This window comes from Numenius arquata, chromosome 8 (assembly GCF_964106895.1).
Source record: "Numenius arquata chromosome 8, bNumArq3.hap1.1, whole genome shotgun sequence".
NCBI lineage: Eukaryota > Metazoa > Chordata > Aves > Charadriiformes > Scolopacidae > Numenius > Numenius arquata.
The window spans coordinates 46,111,958-46,134,361 of record NC_133583.1 but is presented as its reverse complement, the minus strand read 5'-3'; the positions used below and the strand labels follow the sequence as shown (position 1 = coordinate 46,134,361).

Below are 22,404 nucleotides of genomic sequence, written 5' to 3'. Positions count from 1 at the left end.
AACCATAAAAAAAAAAGTATTACCTATAGCTAAAGTACTAACAACTGAGTTTAATTTGGACATAGCACACATCAAATACCATGGGTATAATAGAAAAGACTCACAGCCAAAAAAAGGATAACAAACTGCTTTTGTTTTTAGTAAAGCTGTTAAAGAAAAGACTGTGATCTATAGATGGCTTGTTTTAAAGTGATATACAACAGGGAGAACAGCAACTATTTTGTACAGCTTTGTAGTTTTACATAAATTTATTTCAGGAAATGAATTGTGCCAAGTAGAAATTACACGCTGAATGCATCACTTTAAGTGAAAAGCTCCTCCCTTCTCCTTGACTTTTATTTAATACTTTTTAACATGGAAGATTTTTTTAAAAAAATTGTTTTCAAAGAATTCTTTTTCTTATTAACAACAGTTCGTTCAGGGCCACTTTCCTTCTTCCTAGAGGTGAACAGCAAACAGAGGTCCCATGGACACTGCTCAAGGATCAGCCTTCTTTAATGTGACAGAACGTGGGGCAAGAATACAGTTCTTTACAGCTCTCCTCCAGACGTAGCTTCTGGGCTCTCCTCCTGGTCAGCCATCTGATGTCATATCAGCAGCTTTTCTTCCCCCAACACCTTAATTAGGTAGGATTAGTCTGTTCACAACAAGGCAGGTCCAGATAGTGGGTTTCATTGCAATTTGGAGAATTTTTCGTCTCCGTACAGCTATGCTTTCTTTGCATATTAGTGGTGAATTTCAATGTGTCATCATCAATTAATAAGTATCAAGTTGTCGTCACTCTCTTGTCTGCAAAAGTAAAAAAAATAAATCACAATTTTCATTCAGTAAGAAATGGAACACGAAGCATTTATCTGTACAAAACAAGCTGAGTTTTGATCCTTCTGCTCTGTGCTCTCCTATTTTAGCATACAGCTCCCAGCACCCACACTGGGACAATCAAGAAGAAAGTGTGATAGTAGCAAAATCTCTAGATTTGCACTCTAGCTACCTGGCTTCTGCTCACAATGCACTCTGCAGTGTATTACAGTAAAGCATACTCATTATGGCCAAGCAGACAAGTGTCTCTTATCCTGCACAGTGACTTGGATGTGAAACCTGAAGCTGTACCTGGCTAGAGTTCTCATGCACTAGTCCAGTGTCCACAGCAACCGCTGGGATACCTGCCCATCATCATCTCACTTGCTCCTTTTTGCCTACAAGGGTTTCCCTCTGCGAGAGTACACCAAAAATATAATGCTGCATTTCACAAAAGCCTCAGTATGCAAGTAGACAAGTCCTAAAATAGGATTTGTTATACCAGTGTAACACTGGTACAGCTGAATGTAGCTTTCAGCTCTATTCCTTCTTCCACAGCCTAACTTCTTACACAGCATCCATGACCATTCTGTGGACAAGCATGAATTCTCCTAGATTGTCTAGGCACAGTGACAAGACCCCTCCTCTCTCAATTAGGGATTCAGAGGCATGCTAGGTTTCCTCAGAAACAGTATTCAAAGAATAGGCTTCCAGACCAGCAAGCACCAGGTGAGATGTTCATCTTTCACCAACACCAACTTAAAAAGGACCACTGCTAGGATCTCCAAAGGCTTGAGTTTGGTGGCAACCAGACATTTACAAGTGTGTTTCCAATATTCTGTCAGATGACACTGAACCAGTCTGCCTCACACACACAGCATAGCTTTGGATTAAGTACTGGTCCTTGGCTGAATCACATTCTCTTGCTTTCTGCTGCTACTTCCAGCCCAGTGGAAAGGCTATTTAGAAGCAGAAGACCTGCAAAACCCTAAGCAGCAGAGACTTTGGCTCCTTGGCAGTTCCACATTACACTCTGCAGTCCTCCCATCAACTTCCACCAGTTTCTGCATGGCAGGTGTCATATCAGCAAGACACTTAATACATTTAAGCTCAGAATTGCTGCCCCTGCACCATAAGCAGACTAAAGATCTAACACCAAGTAAAGCACAAGAGGAATAACAGAGTCTAAATATTCCACGGCCTGAATTCTGGATGCTCCAGCATTTGTGAAACAGCACTTTGCAGCAAGAAGCTAAATGGTGTACTTCTGAGAAAAACATTCATTAAAAACACCCTACTAACCTCCTACAGCAGCAGATGAATGGCATGGAAGTCTGTTCTTTTCTGTAACAAACACTGCTGGAGTCTTTTAGAAATTCATGTAGATCTGTTACTGGAAACCCACTTTGTTGGTATTTCTGAAAAAGAAAGCATTTTATTTACAACACATGAGAAGTTACTGGGCATGAAATGTTCTAAGATTTTCTATGGAGTATGATAGCCAAAACTGGACTATTTGGTTCATTTGTTCAGTATATTGCAGTAGGAAGGGAAAAAAAAAAGCATACTATCCTCTAACCACCACATGTGTAGCTGGTGGAACAGAGTGAGATAGGAGTGACAAAACTAATGCCGTTTACAGATTCTCTTACATTTTGTTTGATGTCCATAAGACCAAGCAACTGATCTCGAGTCATACTGGCATTTATTCTCCCTTGTTCACATTAGCTGCTGTACTCACTGAGAGTGCTGTGGGCTCATTTTCCCTAGGAACCCCAATGCTGGATTTGAAGGGGCCCAATGTGGATATTCAGCATTGCCATGCTGAGGAAACGCTCTGCAGAACACCAGTTCAGTACACTGAAACAGCTCCCCATTGATCCACATGAAGCGCTCGGAGCGAAGAGTAACAGTAAAACACTATTTCACAGGTCAGACCGTCAATAAACTCAGAAGCACAGACAGTTAAGTTGTATTTTGAGAGGCTTAGCAAGTGGAGCTCTTGCTCAGTCTGGAAGCTGTGGTTCATGCCAGACTAGGCTTACTCTGCCGGCCTGTTTATCTGACACCAAGACAAGAAAGGGATAAGAGCTAAAGAGTACGATCCACATTGTCTTCCCACTGGTTACAGCAGCTACCAGGAGCATGAAGGGGGATAGCACTGGAGGACAAGAACAAAAAGGTAATTACTGAAAACTTTGTTTCACTTTCAGCCAGTTTATACTGGACATGGCGCAATTTTAACTTGAACAAGTAGTGGGTCTTTTGGAACATGTTTCCTTTCAACCACACATTTACAAGCAGCACATTAAGCAAACCTGGACACCTGAATGAGTTTAAAAGTTACCTGCTTCGCCCTTGGCACATTCCTGCCAAAGGAATATTCTCTAGGATGCCAGAAAAGCCTTCCTGACCTCAGCTTCTGGTACCATGAGAAGTAGCATTCACTCCAAACAAGACTTATCCAGCTCTATGTTAACTATACTTAAAAATTTACTCTTTCCACTCCTCCTTCAATTACCTTCCACTTACATTTCCATTAGCTGTTATTTTCTCAAAACCAGGTTAAGCAGCAGAAAATCCAAGACAGGAATATAGGATGTTTTTCCAAACCAATTATTGCTTAGTCACTTGGATGTCTACCCAGTCATCCTCCCAATTTCACCACAGACTAAGTGAAAAGATTTTTATAGCCTCAGCAGTCATCATAATTAATGCCAGATAGTATAGTGTTGAGTGATTAACAAGAATGAATACAGAACTGATTAGAACTGTAATAGAAAACTAATGTTTTACCTTTATGGTGTCATAGGAATCGGTAATGAGTGCAATAAAAAGGCTGAGGATCATGTATATAAACAGACTGATGAAGGAGTACAGATACAGCCGACTAAACACCCACACCAGTGTGCTCTTCTGCTGGATTTGAGCAAATGTTGCAAACATATCATCACCATTGACCAAAGAAAACAGACACTCCGCCACCGTGTTCAGATCTTCAAACTAGAAAATAATAAGTACAAATTATTAATAGAACATGAATCATCCAGATTAGAGGGAAAGTGAAAAATGGTATTAAAAAACAAAAGTAGGGGTGTTTTTTTTTAGTTTTACTCATAGCAGGAGAAAAAGAGCCAACACAGGCAATCAAATGCTACCATGCTTTCTTTCCTGCACACTCAGACCAAAACATACATTTCGGTAACAGAACCATGTAGAAATATAATCTTGGCTAAGGATTACACATTGACATGAGAAAGAAGAAGATTTATTATCAAGAAATAAGCTTGTGATGCTCAATAGGCAAAACCAGCCAGTAACTGACCACCACAAAGTTTAAGTTACTGAATTTTAAGCTATTTTAGACCTGCATTCTGTTTGCCAAAGCACGTACATAAAGTGATTTCACAGAATCTATATAGTAAATCAGTGGCAGTATGCTGGGAACACAATCTACATCCTCTGGTTTCCCAGCTCTGCAGCATTACTGGAGTATGGGTAATTAATCAATATTGTATTAAGAAGTTAGAGCGTATAGCCTTCAGAGCTCAAATGGTCTAAATTAGATTTGTCTTGTGATAACATCATCTATCCATCATTCAGAAAACTAAGCTGTAGGTACAAGCTATAGCACACCCTGAACAAAATCGTGGTTTCATTTCAAGGACGTTCTCTTAAATTCCTAACTCCATTTCCCCAAGACAGAACATGCCCTTCAGCTAAATTCCATTCAACAGCCAAGCAAGCACACTTCCCTGCCTCGATCTGCCCCTCCAAATAACTGGATTTGTTAACTACCCCTTACTGGACAACATGAATTAATGCACAATATTTTAATGTAGCTATTATCAATGAAGTGACATGACTGCGCTCACTTGAATTGCAGTCCTATATTGAAAACAAGATGTCAAGAGGCATATGCTTGCAAGGAGAACATACTGTTGCACAGGAACAGCAGGTCTGGTCTTACCTATGGCTTGCTATTATTATTTTCACTTATTTTTAAAGCCTGAGATCCCGGCCCTGGGCTCCACCTGCTCTGCGCAGTGCCACACTGCCTTCCAGTGGGGTTCTGGGGAACTGTCAGAAACAGAACCACCCCCCGCCCCCCCCCAACAACTACAATTGCTTTCCTTGACATTGATCTGTGACATTTAGCAAGAGGGAACATTTTCATAGATAAGTATACTATTGACTACACTTCCTTTTTCTCAGATAATTTACTTGCTGCAGGGAAGTTACAACAGTATTTATGCTGTGCCTCTTATAAACAGTTGAGTCTCCAGTATGACTAAGGATCCCACAGCATCCAGCAGCCCACAGAGAAATGTATTGTCATCAACTTAAAATATATGCAGACTGATTACATTTCTCAAAGGAGCGAATTACATTATGTTAGAGGAATCTGAGCTCTGGGGGTGCAAGAAGCTGAAGCAAGCACTGCAGTATATGTCTGTTACAATATATATACACACACACACACACACACACACACACTGTGGGTAACCAGAAATGAAATTCATACATTTGTTACTAATTAATGGACATCTAGAATTTATCACAACAAGAATCTGCCTTTTCCAAACTGTCACATAGAACATCTGCCAAGAAGAAAACCAAACAAGCTTTGCAGTTGTTTTTGCTTCTGTTTTGGAAATATACAAACCCTTACTGTTGTACCCAGGTTTCAGACAACATACCAGGCACACACTTCAATATCGACCATAAATATAAAAAAAAAAACCAACCCACGAATAAAACAAACAAAAAATCCCCCACACAGGAGCAAAGTAAACAGGAGAAGCATTCATCCACCCATTTATGAGTCAAGATTTAGGAGCCAAAGTTACATGGCACAGGAGAGATTTGGAAAAACAAAGTGAGTCAAGGAGATTCCCAGAAATGGTGATGGTGAACTAGTGCCTCTAACCCCAATGAACTGGGATTGCCAGAAGAGGGCGAAAGAGATAGACCGATTTACCTCTAGTCCCCAGCCAGACATTGCCTGGATAAACCATCCACTCATCACAAACACAGCCTTATGTTTGAGATTACATTGAGTTCAAGCAATAATACAGTTATTTTGTTAAATGGAGCAGGCAGCAGGAGGTACACGTGGAAGGAGAAACACTCCCCTGTTTTTCATGTTACAGCTTTTAGGTCTTACACTCATGTTTTTTGCTTATTTTTGTTGCTATAACAAGGAACTATGCACACACAGATACTCACACACCATCAGATCAGAAAAGAAGTACATACCTTTTCATGATAAGGTCCCAGGACAATCCAACCACAGAAAGTATAGCCAAGATAAATCATCCCAGCACAACAACAAAACCTTAGGACTTTGGGCAATGATGCCTGCATAGTTAAAATGAGCACCTACATGTCAGGGTGGAAGAAAGGAAAAGGGGAAAAATTCACAAGTTAGAGAGACCCGAGTAAGCGTGACAAATGTGTGCTTTAATTGTTGAATATTTGATTTCTGCCTTACATTGTAGTTTTGAAAATATCCCAGGTATCTGATGACTCCAACCCAGACAAATAAGGTTGATGTTCCAAGCAAAATGCTGCAGACGTCGTAACTTGTGAGGTTCTGAGGGATCCAAACAGAGCAGGTGGTCAAGTTACAAAGGGGTAGGCATGTCATGAATAGCTTGACAGCTATTCAAGTTCCAGCAGTTCAAACAAACAAAGCAGAGCAGTCCAATACTGAAAGGATGTTGCTACATCACAAAAATGAGACCAAAGTGAACTGCAGTTATTTAGTGAGATCACCTAAATGCAATAGTGCTGCAAGTGAAAGCACATCCATGCTGATATTACTGCAGTTTTGCATGAAGAACTAAAGCCTTTACCTCAGTTATAACACAGTTTTAAAGTTACATTGAAAATCTCCAAGTTTTTGTTTAAGAAGGTTAATATATGCTATTGTTAGGCAAACAAGCTCTCAATTGCTATTCAGCAAAGCATGAGCCATCATTTAAATGAGAAGTGAGCCTCAGGACTACAGCCCGTTCCATGCTACATGCATTTACATCTTTGAACAGGTTGCCAGCTGTTCAGAGCCTGAACATAATTTTTACTACCAGTGAAGTTTATAACCAATTCTACTTGCATTTTACTTTAGAAGGCTACAATTGGTTGCAATAAGCACGAGACATCCATCTAGCTCAAGATTTCCTATCCTCATCCCCCTATCTTGCCACACAGCTGGAGGTTCTCAAGTGCTTCCTCTGAAGGCCAATCTGGCATCTGCCCTTTGAGCCTCAGTAGACATGAAGCAGGAACAGCACACTACCTACCCTGTTTTTCCCAGAATACAAAGCTTTGTGAACATATGAATTGTTGACACACAGCTCTACTGAAGAAAAAAAACCCAAACCCCAAACCAAACAAACCAAAAAAAAAACCCTGAAGAGCTGCCAGCTGGACAAAAGTCATTGATTTCAGCAAGCCCAGACTGGGAGGGTCAAGGATTAGCAAGTGACACTGGTCACTGTGCCATGCCTGTAGTTTGGACAGGCCAGGAGAGCAAACGCTAGCAGCCATGTTTCTAGTCCCACAAGTCATCAAGACCCCTATTTTATCCAAGGGGATGACTCTTGGTTTCCCTGTACAATGTGTACTACTACTACCTATAGAAATAACACAACCCAAGTTGGGTTCTTTTTGTTAGGAACTGTCTGCCCACAGGTCCTATACCAGGGATTAGGTGACTTAGCACTGTGGAAATAAGACGTTTAAATAGCTTACATGGTCTTAATGAAAGACTTTGGGGAAAAGGGTCTGAAACCAGTTATCAGTCTGGCACTAGGAAATGAAGAAATAAGAACTAGCAAAAGTAAACATGACTAGTGACTATAACAGCTCACTCACATTTGTCCCCAAGTGACATGTCATTGTAACAAGACTAGTATTTTATCTGAAGTATTAAGCTCTCACCTTGGCTTTTATTTCCATTTTTAGGATTGATCCAATGATTGTCATCACATCACTGATAATTACCAGGACATACCATCCGTTTATGAACTCCAGGCGATCAGCATGACAGACATGACGCTTGTATTTCTCCAAGAAGAAGTTCACAAATCTCTGTTGACAAGCATTTAGATATTTAGTTACAGGTCACCTTAGATGAAAAATATGTGCAGATGCCCTAGTAGTATAGCAATGCTCAAGTTTCACATACCCCCTTTTCCTTAGTATTGGCTGGAGTAATAGCTTAAAACTCATTCTCAACAGCAACAGAAATAAATAGGAAAAAAATTAAGATTGGTTTAGGCCAGTGAAAAATCAGCTTTCATACAGAACAGCTGAGTTCATGACCTATCCTCACCAGCCTAACCATGGCTTGTTATCCTTTTTTAGCTCCCTTCACAAAAGTTTCTATCCACCTCCAATAGAGCAAGACCACCCAACTAAAGGGGTGAATAAGAGAATTAATAGCTTAAATACAACTACAAGGCAAGAGCTCTCATCTCCAACAGAGCCAACAATATTACTTCCCACACCCAACACTGTCCATCTGCTTTCACTTGCTCTTTTTGCTCATAAATAAATGCTGATGTCCCTATTCCTGACAGCAGTTTGACAACACCTTTGCTAAATGTTGTCCTCTTCAACCGTGTCTTCTTTACAAGCTACAAAAAAGATATATTGAACAAGATAAACAAGTATTTGTGCTTTCATATCATACCTATCCTGAACTCTTTTCCCAACTCCCATAAGCCACATTCTTGCAAAGTTTGTATCAATCAATGGTTATAAGCTGGCACATCTCAGGGCCCAGCTTGTCTTTCTGCATCAGTATTTGGACCAGAAGAGCCAAGTGTGCTTACAAGAGGCTCTGCAAGCAGCTTGAGGCGAAGTCAGACAGGGCTAGTCTCAGTCTGCACAGGAAAGCGAGCAGGGACGAAGGTGACAGCAGATGGTGATCAGGGATTGTGGAGGGAGAAGGAAAGAAGTGAAAAAGGGCATTTCCAGCCCCAGAAAGACCAAAATACCCAGCCAGAGTTAGACTATATGCTATGCTTTACATTTTCTCCAGTTAGAGCTGCCTCATTAAAGCACTAGTTTGTGACAAGACCTCTATGGGAATTCTACTCTGAAGCTAGGGAAGGAAAAGGTGCAGGATGTGTTGGCTGTTAGCAGCACAAAGACTCAGAAGTTTTTTTGTGTAAAATCCTGGGCAAAATTAAGTCCTGGACAAAAAAAATCTCCTTTTGCCCTCAAGAGATGCAATGAAATATTTTGTATTACAGCACTACACAAGTACAAGTAAAAACCCATTCAGCTATCAACTGTTCAGACATCTACACATCCTTTCTAGGGACACAGTAAGAAAGCGACATCCTGCAAAGGGTACACTACCCAGTATTTCAAACCATATCACTTGACAAGACTAGCAGCAAACAAGAGAGAGACAAAGTAAGCACTGAGATTATGAGCTCTGTACTTACTTTTTGTAGTCTCAAGGCAAGAACAATGGATCGTGTGCAGAGGATGAGAGAAGCAACGCAACTTAAAATGACAAATCCATCGAAGACTAGAATGTACTGTGTGTTCTTCTGGAGAACTGTAAAGAGGAAGTAAAGTTAGTCTTTTCACATCTCTGAGCACACACCGATATAAGTTGTCACATATTTTGCATTTAAACATTCTCACCCCATAAATAAATAGATGTGCTATAAGAAAGTCTTCCTGCAATTATGTCTTGAGCACAGCTCACTAGAGAATTACATCAAGACAACTATGGAGTTTGGGCCACAAGAGCGAAAAGCACATTCAAGTTCTTCAAAATAAAACCAAAAATGCTTATATTAATACAAGCATCCCCTATTTGCACTAAAAGTTCATCTGTCCATCTGCATTCCAAAAGTATTACAGCTACACAGGGTAAAAGAAATGCAGACTTTGGCCCACATCAACATTATTAAATTAAAACCAAACAAGAAATCCCACCTCATTTCTCATTCCATGACCCGCAATCAGAAACTTGTTACACTTTCTGTAGTGTATTTTTTTCAGCCGCAGGTTTATAAGCCATCATGTGAACCCACATCAGGTGTTTTCCTTGGCTTACTCATATCAATTGATGAACAGGATGGGGAATGTCTTGCTAGACAGACTGTTATAGAGCAGGGAAAATGACAGGAGGAGACATGTAACGCTGCTATCATGCAAATACATATGCACCATACTTACCAGAGCCAAATATGTGCCAGTTTTTACATTCTTGTATATCCGTGTCACTATCAAAATAGATTTTGATTTTTCCACTGTGGGCTCTATTATTGAAAGTTATCTGGAAACACAAGAGTCTATCAGAAACAAGAATAACAAGATTTCATTTCATAAAAAAAGCTTGGTAGGTGCTTTGACATAATATGCATTAGTATTTGTTGGTCAGGTAAGCTGAAGACAACTGTCACCATAAGTGTTGGTATAGACATAAATTGAGAACGTCATGCACAGCATAAAAAGCCATCTTCCAAGAAGCCAAACTTCAAGTTTAACCTCTAGAAGAATAACAATTACTTATCCCCTTCTCAGGTTATGAAGTTACCAGCTGGAACATAATAATATTGTTCCATGGCAATACGGTTTCAGCAAGCTTTGGGAAGGAGGGGTAAGGGCCATGACATGCTCAATTGCTCTTCCCTTGTGTTTTAAATATATGGATGATGACAACCCCTTAGCTTAAGCTCTTATATATACAGTGTTGGAAGTGCCATACCCCATATTCACTTACAGTATTTTGAAATGCATAGCAGTCAGGCAATTCACGGGCATGGATTGTCTGTAGAGCAATGCCTTTCAGCTTGAAGGAGATTTCAACCTGTATAAGCCTGCATGTTTTAAAAAGTGCATAAATATATAAATACATACAACAATACACAAATACACAAAGCAAAGAAACTGCACACCATATTCATGTGAAAGGACAAGTTAAAAATAAAAAAAAAAAAATCCCCATCACCGTTTTACCTGTAAAATTCAAGATTGAAAAAAGAGGAGTTCAGCTTCAGTTCAGCCTTCTTACCAGCTAGCTCCTGTGGCTTAAAAAAGATACATTCTGGGAGGAGAAGAGGAAAAGCTGTAATCTTAAGAACTTCACATAGAAAACAGCATAAAACTGAGATAATCAGGTTGAATGACAAGTCCTAATCAGGCAAAATGTCAATTTTGAGCTAACCTATCCATAGATAGATCCAGCTAGTGGGATCAGAAGAAAGTTCATTTAGCAAATCCTGAGAGGCTGGCAAGCAAGGCCTCAGCTCTGAAAGGTGGTAAGGACACCCACCCACTGCAGGTACAGACAGAGCAGCATCCAGAATTCTGTATTTGAGCCTTTTGTATGGAGGGGGGGGGGAAACATTAAAAAAAAAAAACCACAATCCAAACCAAAACAAAAAACTAACACAAACCCCACCCACAACCCACCCACTAATGACAGCAGTTGAAAAGAGCTTGTTATAGTCTACACAGTTGTCATTTCTAAGCAGGTACTACAAACCAAGATGGAAATAGGCAAATGTTAATCTGCCCATTAAATTTAATGTTCCTATGATTGCCACACAAAAAGCTACTGTTTTTAAGCTTCACTGATTTAGCATTAGAACGTAAGTTCTCCACAGCGAGACATTTTTAATACAACAGTACCTTACCTGTTTCAGTAGAAACATCAATGTTCAGTGTATCATTGGAAGGAAGCATCGTGCCTTTCTTGTACTGTTGTTTACAGATTTTTAAACCTGACCCTTCATGTTCATAACCAAGTGTCCCCAGGGATATGTTCTTTAATTGCTTATACTGGTTTAAAAACAAAACAGAAGCAGAAGTTACAGAGATAGTAGTCTTTTTTGCATTAGATAATAACTTGCAATCTCAAAGTCAAGTGTATCAATATAGCTTTTTACATTAAGAAAAAAAGAAACCAAAAAATATTTACTTTCACATAAAGCCTGTAAATTGAGAATGGATCTCTTATTAGAAGCTAAGAGGGCTGCTAGCCACTAATTAGTGCTAATTAGCATCTGGGTGACATGGTGACTGGGAGTCCTGTACCTACTTCACTGCCTGCAAGTCATTACCATGTGCCAGACAGCAAGTTAGCAGACATCTGTTAATTAGATGCCTGGCAGTGACTTCAATGCAGTATTGCTATTAACCACACACGCACTCCAGGGATATCTTATGTATTTATCTCATGAAGGTGCTAGTTTTCACACTACTTGAAACTTGATTGCTTTATGTACAATCCAAGTCAGTTCTTATCAAATCCACCCCAAGAACAAAACCAAAGCTGCTCCCTGTGTGACTACAGAAGAGGGAAGCCAGACGTTTGCTATATAACCAGCAACCAAGGAACATACGCAGTGCTTGGGCAGTCTCCAAAAGTAATTTAACCTGCCTGCTTTACACAAGCACAGAAGCAACTGAAAACATGCCTGTGAGGAAGATACTTTCTTTTTCTGCTTACTCTAAATACAGCACATCACCCTCTTCGTATGTAAGGTATGCTTGAAAACAAGGACTAGAAGTGGAAGAGAATAAAGCTGAGACAAGCCAAGTATTGCCCACGCATGGATCAGCCCTGAGCACCAAACAACTCCATCCAATCCTCTCCTGACTTGCCTTCCACACATCCTCAGGTCTGCTGGAAGCAAGATATATCCTCTGATCCCTGGAACCTCACCTTCAGTCCTGCACAAGAAAGGCAACCCCTGGGGCACAGTTCTCCCTGTGGTTCTTGACTCCTCAATAGCTGAGGAGATCAATGACTAACCATGAAGGCAGCTACCTGCCAGCTCAGCTTAGCACCAGCTAACAGTCTCCAGGAGAAGCCAGATAGACCCATGGCCCTTTGAGAATGGCAGCATAAACCTTTAGTAATTAGTTTTTACCATTACCTCACCTAGCGAAAGAGCTCAGGACTGCTCTGAAAGAAGCACTTAGCTTCCCAGGAGGCCTGAAGTAAACAGACATGGGAAGTCAGACAAGGCTTCCCATTCCTCATAAAAAACCTGTTCAGATGGCTTTGATACAGATTAGACCTTTTTCCCCTTACACATGGGTTTTGTTCTTATGCATCATTCAGTGCCACCCTATTTCCTCCTTCCTACGGGCATTATGGCCACTAGCTCATCTCATGCGGCACAAAATCCTAGCAGTCACTGACAACCACACGCTCCATAGCCAAAAGGAACTTCAACAGGAACTACCACATTTCCAGCCTAAGCTCTGTCTTGCAGTGGTGCTTCAAGTCCTCACAACTGAGCTTGCAAGAAGTTTAGACAGCCCGCGAGGAAAGCACGGCCTCTGCACCCTGTCAGAACGTTATCTTAACTCACAGTAAACTACAGAAGCCAAGTCTGACTAAGGCAGGTCAAGCAAGTGGAAACAATAATTAGTCACAACTCCCCATCTCTCTGAGGACACCTCCAGATCATTGCATCTAACAGCCAACCATCCACGTGTGCTTTCAGGCTCTTCCCTCCTGACACCGTAACATGCAGTTCTGGGTTACTCCCGTGCCACTTTCAAACAACACCAGGAAACAGTAAAAGCAAACTTCCAACTTATACATTTCCAAGCAGCCTCAGACAGAGCTGCCAGCAGATCATCCTGGTCTTACAGATTCTGCCACGAGGCAGGGTACAAGTGTAACAACCCCACATGGCTTCTTTGTAAGATAAACTTCCAAGTTGGACCCAGGAGAGGAGTAAGGAAAAGCTGTGTGCTCTTCCAAGTGGAAAAGTATGTTTAGGGTTTTTTGTTGGTGGATTGTTGGGTTTGGGTTGGTTGTTCCCACGCATTGGTTGGTTGGTTGGTTGTTCCCACGCCCAAAAGTGTAAAAATATCCCAGTGGTACATTACACAAAGCCTAAAAATCAGTTTTTACAACTCAAGTTTCCTTGTGCACTATTACCAGCTTCTGTAATATCATACCCTTCTGCTTGCTCCACCCCTGCATCTCTCCCCGCCACCACACGTTTAAAATTAAAACTCAAAACACCAAAACCTATGGCTTCTGGCTGCCCATCTCAAAATAAAAAAGCCTCGCTTTCAGCTTAGGAGTCACCTGGCTTGGCTCTTCCTAGAAGGCATCCTGTAAAAAACAAACCACCAATTCAAAAAAGCAACACCAGTCAATGTTCACCTGGAAGCACACATTTTGCAGTCTTACATGTGATAAAAGAGCCTCAGGAACTCCATACGACACTGAAGAACCCAGACTACACAAGTTTAATCTCCTTAAAGGATATGTCTACATTTATACAACAGACATCTTTTGAAGAGACCTTTTTCTGATGCCTGTATCACACATTGGCTCATTCTTGAGGCTATAATGCTATTATTTCTCTATCATCTTCTATCTGGACTTCACCTCGGCCTTAGTGCCTACAAAAGAAGGAAAGTGAGACAAAGCAAGCAAGGAAAGAAAAAGCAGAACAATTTATAGCAGAAATGGTAGCAATATTGAGAGTTCAAAGGAAGACTGAGAAAACTATTCAACACTCATTTAACATACCAGGAGACAGAGTCTTTGCCTTGTTCAGCACAGCAGAGACAACACATTTGATCTGTTGATGGCTCTGCTGTAGCTTAGAGGAGATGGCCAAGGAGCAGCAAGCCCTCACATGAGTGCATGTTTAAGAAGGAGGTATAGCCTTCCCACACTGCGACTCCCAGACACCTGCTGGGCATAACCGATGGCAGGCAAAACTGCTTTACACCAAGAGGTGGAACCAGTGTCCCAAGATCAGGGAAAGTGAAAGGTGGTTTAAAGTCACTTCCCATTCATCCCATCAGCACCATTTCTGGGCTCATCATCCACAAACACAAGAGACATTTTGTTTGCCAAACACACACACTCTTTCATCTCATGATTTCTGAATGTATGAATACTAAATACAAAAATATTCACTGAATTTTCATCCTTGATTCATTAATTTTCCTCCCATGATTGTAAAGGGACTGTTCTTTAAAATACCATCCCTCACCAGAGTGAGTGCCCCTACATTCTTGGAAGTACCGTATTCCCCATTTTGGGGCCTCCGGCAATCACTACAAAGCTGCAATTCAGCATAGCTGTAAGCACAAATTTTTTGAATACCATGCATAGGTATATTCAGGTCCATAGCTCTTCAAAGTAAGATCTAAACAAAGCTTCCAGTTCATGCAAGATGAACGATTTTTCAAACTTTCTCGATTTTCAGTACTACACAGTCACCAAGTAAAATTTCGGTTTAGATTCATCTCCAAAAGACAAAAATGCAAAAATCTACACACAAAATTCAGGACACACCACCTAAGCCGATTCACTGAAATATCAAAAGTGAAATCCAAGAACGGAGACAGAAAAACAGAATCTTAGCAGAAGTTTATAGCTATAGCTTCAGCTTTAACATCGTTCATTATAAACAAACACACTTACCTGATTAATAACATAAAAAATGCTATCATAAGCATCCTGTTGTGTATATATACTGCAGCTGTAGTCATCTTCATCAACTCCAGAATAGCCTTTCAGGAATAGGTGTTTAAAAGCAATAGTGTTTTCTTCTTTGAATGACACCACCAACTGATTACTCAAACCAAAAAAGATAAGCTGACAAGAGGAAAAAAAAACAAACAAACACAAATTCGAAGTTTGAACAATTGTCAAGTTGCAGCATTTTGGAAACAGCTTTGAATTATAATAAATACAAAACAGAAAGGTGTCTGTTGCTGTAACCCTGCTACAATAGGAGCAAATAATCTGTTAACTAATGCAATAAGACTATTAAAGTCAAGGTTCCCATATTCAGGGTAAGAGAAACAGAAATCAGTGTCTTCTACTGATTCTAAAACTTAGACTGCAGCAACTAAACAGATAGCTAGATCACAGCCAACTTTCACACATCCTGGACCAACAACTCTAACTGGAATTTGCAAAAGCTTTTGTTAAGGATGCAAATGGCAGAAAAGCTAACCTAACACCACAGCCTGCTATCCCAGAGATGTCCTGCTTTGCTATGGGACAAATTCCAGCAGCTTCTTCCTACCTCTGGCATGGCACAGGATCAGAGCAAACCTGTGTGGGACCCTACAGCAACAAAAGGCATCACCTGCCTGACCCAGGTGCTGGTTAAGGAGGCTATAATAAGCAGCAGCAACAGCTTTATCCCTTAGGAGTTGTGTTGCCCTACCATATGGATGCTTCCATTCCCACCACCACCACGGAGCCTAGAAGATGAAATCAATCAGCAAGAGTTTCTTCACAAACATAGTAGCAGGAGGATGCCCCAGGCCCCAGATTAGCTAACTCTTCATCCTAGTTTTAAATTGCTTACTAACAGCAAATGTGAAACTGTCTCATAACTGCATGGAGTTTCCAAGCCCCACAAGAAACTGGTAGAAACAGGGAAGAAGCAAGAATGAAAAACTGCAAGCAAAAGAACTGTGAAATTAGAAATCCCCCAAAGCAAACAGGCAGGCTCCACTAACATTCAAACTCTTTCATTCAAAACAATGGAACTGGAAAGCACACCTATTTTTTTTTCCCCCTTCACTGGAATGTTTCATCTTTTGTCCTGGACTGTAATTGTTCAGATCTGGGCCAGGCTGACAGAATACATGCAGCAGGGCTATTTCATGCAAGGCTGTTTGGTTGTACAGCAAAGTCACAGCCAGGACAGAGAAATGAGATGTCAGCTCTGCCTGGTATATACAGTCTTCAGATTAAGAACTGAACCTTCATTTTTAGCCAAGTTTTAAATCAACTATTTATATCTTCATTTGACCGAAAAAAAAAAATCACTAACCAAGCGCTACAAATAAATGTGTAGCACTCCAGTTAGTATCTCTAAAATGTCGGGGATCTTCCAGCTGCAATACAGAGAAATGAGACACACTCATCAGGGTTTCCTTGGGGGACTCCCTAGGGGATTTCAGCACAGCGTTGGAGTAAAACTTATTCTGTCTCTGCATGGGGAAGCCTCTTCTGCTTTTCAGCCAGGCACAGATACCCCAGCTGCTGCACCACACTGAAGAAGCTGCAACAAGCGTCATGGCTAACGGGCCAGCATCAGGCAGAAGCAGCTAGAAGGCAGCTTAACTTATTCCTAGATTGTCCTCCAAGGGTCTTGCCCTCAGTCCGAAATACAGAGATGCTTCTTGAACTTCTTACTATTTATATTAGTTGATGTTTGAGACCTTCCTGCAGGGCAGCAGCACATTTTCCTTCAAAAACTCTATTGTCCTTTTCTTGCCAACTACCTGCCTGGCATTTGAGCAAGACCCAGGGCTGACAAGAAACATCCTAAGCAGCAACCCAGAAAAACCTTGTGGCCTTTGAAAGCCAAGCAGCAGAGCACCCCTTCTGCTCACAAAGGCTAGTGGGAGACTGGCACAGCAGATGGAGGAATTACATGCTCAGTGATTCCCCCAAGAATTTAAGTAAGTCAGTAGGTTAGAATAGATTGAAAGTACTGAACCTTTGCAGAGCCACGTGAAGTATTATTTCATCTCATTACCCACACAGAAAGGTTAACTGCCCTGTGTTCGAAGAGAGGGCAATAACCCATGTCTGAGGTGCAGCTGCCAGTGAAGAAAGATGGGGCAACCATCTTCTTTTAGCTTACACCAAGCTCGCACTGCCCACCCCCTCCATACCTTAATACGCTCCCTGTTCTCAGCAGCTCTGTCACTACGGGTCACGGTGGTGCCAGCACTAGTGCAAATAGCTTATTTGAGCTAGTCTTGCCTAGACAAGACTAACCATCGCATCCTGCTCCTGCCCGCAGACAGAGCCCGCCAGGACTCCAGCACGGCAGCAGCAGAGCCCAGAGCAGAGCCCACTGTGTCCTGCCAACGGGGAGATGAAGAGCCAGAGCAGTCAACAAAACACAGGGTCACATAAAGTGGGGTTACGCTTCATTCTAGCAGGCAAGTCAAACACAAACCTGAAATCCTGCAACTCAGCATGTTTTTAGGGCTTGTGTATTTAGCTGTTCTTGCAAAGCATCAGATGTCAGGATCCTGCATTTCAAAGGTCCAGAAAAGTAATTTCTAGTTATACACATGTCCCATTTTGCTTCCCTGGACCTCCAGTCACCATTTCTTAGTGGACTGTAAAATAATCAACTACACTGTCATACCAGTGCAGTTTCAAAACACCCTCTTCTTTCCCTCTACCTACCCAGGTACCCAACTATTTGAAATGCCTCACTTGGTGACAGAAGCAAGGGGCACACCTGATTCCTGTAGCCCAGTCATCCCATCATCACCAGAGACCATGGCGTTTTCACATCAAACATGTACATTTCAAGTTACCAATTAGATTTCAAGAACTATCACTTTTGAAAGAGTCCAGTGAAACTATAATCTGTGAAGCAGAAGACAGAGCAGTACTGTGACAGCAAGCCTGAAGACAGTGTTGGATTTAGTAGGAAGAGTAATTTGCTCTGAAGTGTTATCTTAAAAACAGCGAAATACCTGGTCAAATACTGCCCCCAAATCTCCAGGAGGCTTTTGTAATTTAGTTTATGTTATTCTTCCCCCTCGACACACCTTTCATAGTATTTTTTCTTCCCTTTCTGGGCTGAAGCAGGAAGTTCAAGTCAGTAACAAATACCCAGGGATGGCAAAGGCCCAGAACTACAGACCTGCTTCTCCTGCATATTACTGCTACGCTTTCAAAGAGTGAAAACAGAGGAAGGATTACCTGTGTAGTAACCATGAGTATCTTCAAAATCTGCAAAGCCAGTTTCCACGGTATTTGACGTCTTGCTCTGTATTTTTCACACGGGTTCATGAAGTAAAACTTCAAATCCTCTTTCAGAGCCGTCTCTTTTAGATCTAAATCTGACTGAGCCATCATATTTCTGTCATAAATAATACATTAATTAGAAACAGAACACTTTTGCAGACAATTTCCTCATATTGCAGTTTCACCTCAAATCACCACGTGATATAAAAGGTCTGTAACAGTTGTCTGTTTGTTTTACAGCAAAATACAAGAAATATTTCCCTATGATCACAGCATTAAAAACCAATCACACTAGATCATAAAAACACAACATTTACACAACTATTTCTCAGGAAACAGGTATTAAGTAAGAGGACTATAATACTAACAGCAAGACTACATTTATCTCTTCATTTCAAATATTTAGTTTTAAGGAAGAGAGGCCACTGTTAACACATTTCTCCAAATATCCCACATTCTACCACCAGAAAAAGGTGTCTTAAAGACTAAACAACCAGAGCAGGCTTCACAGCATGCTTCTGTTATGAACATGCAGCTTTAAGGGCAGAACTCCTAGGCATTTATTTATTTAAATATCCGGGCATGTAAAAATCAGAGGAACAAGCACAGAGGACTGTTGTTGTAGGTGTCTTAAAATCACTCTAAGTTTCTCCCTCTCAACTGAACGGAACACTGAAAACTTTCCCCTTCTCCTAATCTTTTTAACCCTGTTTTTCCAGTACTGTAATTATCAGAACTTTTCTACTTCACACAAAGATCACAAGCCCCTCTATGTGTTAAGGTAGAGGAATCATATATGAAACTGGCTACATAAGCTAATTATCAGTCCCATTCACCATCCAGAAACTTACTCCCCCTGTTTTGAATTTTATAAAGGATAACAAAGTTTTCAGACGCATTCTTCTTTTTTTTTGTCCTCACCTGTCTGAAGCGTGGAGGTATTTAAGCCCAAACTGTAGACCGCAAAGCACATTTGATTTGCTAGAACCAGCTATCTCGCAAGAACAGAAATGAGAGTCAAAATAACACAGTAAAGCAGACAATGTGGTGTTTCCCCATAAGAGGAAGTGAAAAAAACAAAACGTTTATTTTAACATTAGAAGCTCAAAGGTTATCTTTATTACACAGCCTTAAATCAATCATTCATGAAGATGATGGGAGGTAGGCAGATTTTGGTTTTGAGAGCGCAAAAACACAGGAAAGTTTTTTTTAAGAAAAAGAAACTATGGAGTACATCCCTATTTAAATTTATAATAAAAACATACTAGACTAGTTTTAATAATGTTTAAGATATAAAAACTTTGAAAAATTTAAAGACATCTGACAGAAAAGCGTATGATAATTATAGCTGTGAGTATTGCCTAAGGAAACAGATTTATACATACTTCAATCCTGCACTGACACCCCAAGACACCGCTACTCCTGCGCCAGCTTCTCTCGAACAGGCAGCAGCATTTGTGTGGGTACACACTGAACAAGACCTAACCCCAAGAAAAAGTCACAGAAGTAGGTGGGAAAGAAAGAGGAAACGGACCACGTTTATGCTGGATCTGGACAAAATTTAAAGCATGAAGGTAGGACAAAAGAACCACTCCAAGACTTCAGCAAAACCCTTCTCTAAGCTTGCAGTAAAAGCATATGAGACGTGACAGATCTTAAAATAAAATAAAAACCAAACAGCAAACTTTATAACCAACACTATCTCCTTTGATACTCAAGTACATAGCATGGAAGACATGGTGGTTTTTCCCCAAGTTGTCTTTCAAGCCCTTACAGCTATTCTAAAAACTTAATGTTGACTAATAACAATACTTTCACTTTTACACAAAACCCTCACTTAACTCCACTGGCTAGGGATTATTTTCACTGATGCCTTTAGCTTCCTTTATTAATTAGCTGTAGAAATTGTCAGCAGGAAATTCAGCCAAGGAAAGCAATATACTTTTTCACCTTAAGAGTAAGAGATGAGATTCAAGCCTGTATCACTCCTGGGCTTTGTCTTCCAATAAACTACAGGCATTCTGTGGTGTAGTAGTTAAGAAACAATTCATCTGGCAAAAGGTGGAATAGGGCAATTGTTTTCTAATCCCTTCGTTTTTAGGATAGATTCAAAATAACATCCAAATAAACTGCATTAAATCTGCAGAAGTAGAACCTTCAACTGAAGCACTAAAAAGTTTAAAAGCTCCCAGTGATTAACAGTGACTTACCACATTTAAAACAAACCATTTAGTTGTACCAAACGTTTATTAGCCTAATAATCTAAAAATAATCCAAACAAAACACGTAGCTCAAGACAGAGTAATGGAACAATTCAGTTCAGATACAGCAGTGTAATTAACACCGCTCAATAGGTTTTCATAGCATGGTTTGCAAAGCACTATACAAGCAGGTTTTGTGAACAAAGACTAACTTTACTACACGTTTAAATGCATATCTAAGCGTCATTAAGTGCTGTGTGTCACAAGTAATAACAGTTACTAATTCAATTCCAAAAGCTGCATTACTACAGCTACCATTGCAATGCTGTATCTGATAGGACAATCCGTTCTTTGGATAATGTTCTGTAGTGATGCACTTTAAAGCTCAATATTCTAGCCAAGAAACAGGTTTCAACAGTAACGACTAGCATTTACAACTATCTAGTTATAAAATACGGTTTTAATAAGTAGCTCTTCACCAAGCATAAAAAGCACCATTGAATCAAGTGCCCCAAAAGCTATAGAGCACAGATTCACATTAAAAAAAAGTAATTCAGTACAGGAGCCACACTAACAGTTTCCCTCAGAGCTCCATATCAGGAACATTTATCTAGAGCTCTACATCTCGAGGTATTAACGAGATGGATGTGGCGTTGGCGGGGAAATGACGGAGTTGAGTTCTACACAAGCCCAGCTTCACTTTCTAAGTTCACAACTCGCCCAGAGGAGGGCATCGCCTAGCACTTCTCAGGAAAGTGAACGCTGAGAAATCGAGGAGGGGGGGGGGAGGCGGGGGACGGACGGAGGAGTGGGAAAGAAAGAACTTATTTTACAGACCTGCCGACGCTACCACACGCTAAGCTGCTGCGGGAGGAGCAGCAACAGCCCCCACTACGCGGAGCAGCTGGAGTGGGGGGCAGACACGAAGCGCCCTGCCACAGCCCAGCGGCACCGCGACACGCAGGGACGCTTCGTACCTGCTGAAGAGCAGGGCAGAACAGCCCCCGAGAGAGGCGGCGGACAGGACCTACCTTACGCAGCAAGTTTAAACTCCCGGTTTGGAGTAACACCTCGGTCTGTTTGCTGACCCGGCGCCCGAGCCCTGCGGGGCGCGATAGCCGCAGCGCTCCCCTCCGGCGGGGACCCGCTGCCGGCCGCCCCCACCCTCCCCCGATGCCGCTGCAGGGGGCACGCCCGTTATCGCGGCCCCACAGGGGTCGCCGTGCCCCGAGCTGGAGCCCGGGCCGCCTCCGGGGTCGCTTGGCTGCCTCCCGCAGACGTTGGCGGCGGAGCGCCCTTATCCCCCCGCTCCCGGGCGGCACGACCCCAGCGGCCGGCGCCGCGACCGGCCCCGTCCCGTCCCGACCCGCTCACCCGCTGGCGGCGGCCCGTCCGCCGGGCAGGTACTTAAGGGAGATCTCCATGGGGAGAACCCGCGGGGCTTGGCCGCTGCCCGGGAAGGGAGGCGCGGGGCTCCGGCGGCGGCGGCAGACGGGAGGGAGCCGGCGCGGCGACCCGAGTGGCCTGGGCCGCGCAGCCCCGCGTCCCGCCCCGGGGGCCGCGCCGCCTTTATGGGGGCCCGGGCGGAGGAGGGCACCCCGCCGGCCACGTGCCCCGCGGCCGGGCCGGCGGGAGATGGAGCTCCCG

General features: G+C 41.9%; 1 protein-coding gene across 2 annotated transcripts; it reads right to left on the bottom strand.

The window, feature by feature from the left end:
- Nucleotides 1-232: 232 nt before the first annotated feature.
- On the bottom strand, nt 233-22,181 carry MCOLN2 (mucolipin TRP cation channel 2). Of its 2 annotated transcripts, XM_074151392.1 has the most exons (15): nt 22,132-22,181; nt 21,735-21,737; nt 18,512-18,671; nt 15,242-15,415; nt 11,469-11,613; nt 10,789-10,876; nt 10,553-10,649; nt 10,006-10,105; nt 9,261-9,376; nt 7,744-7,893; nt 6,293-6,394; nt 6,058-6,180; nt 3,595-3,801; nt 2,101-2,216; nt 233-789 (listed from the first exon to the last, which is right to left on the bottom strand). In XM_074151392.1, exons 1-15 carry the CDS (start codon nt 22,179-22,181, stop codon nt 753-755), a joined length of 1,668 nt encoding a protein of 555 aa, XP_074007493.1. In that variant the 3' UTR covers nt 233-752. The 2 variants fall into 2 exon arrangements, with proteins under 2 accessions (XP_074007493.1, XP_074007494.1); XM_074151393.1 differs by lacking the exon at nt 21,735-21,737.
- Between the last annotated feature and the right edge of the window lie 223 nt (nt 22,182-22,404).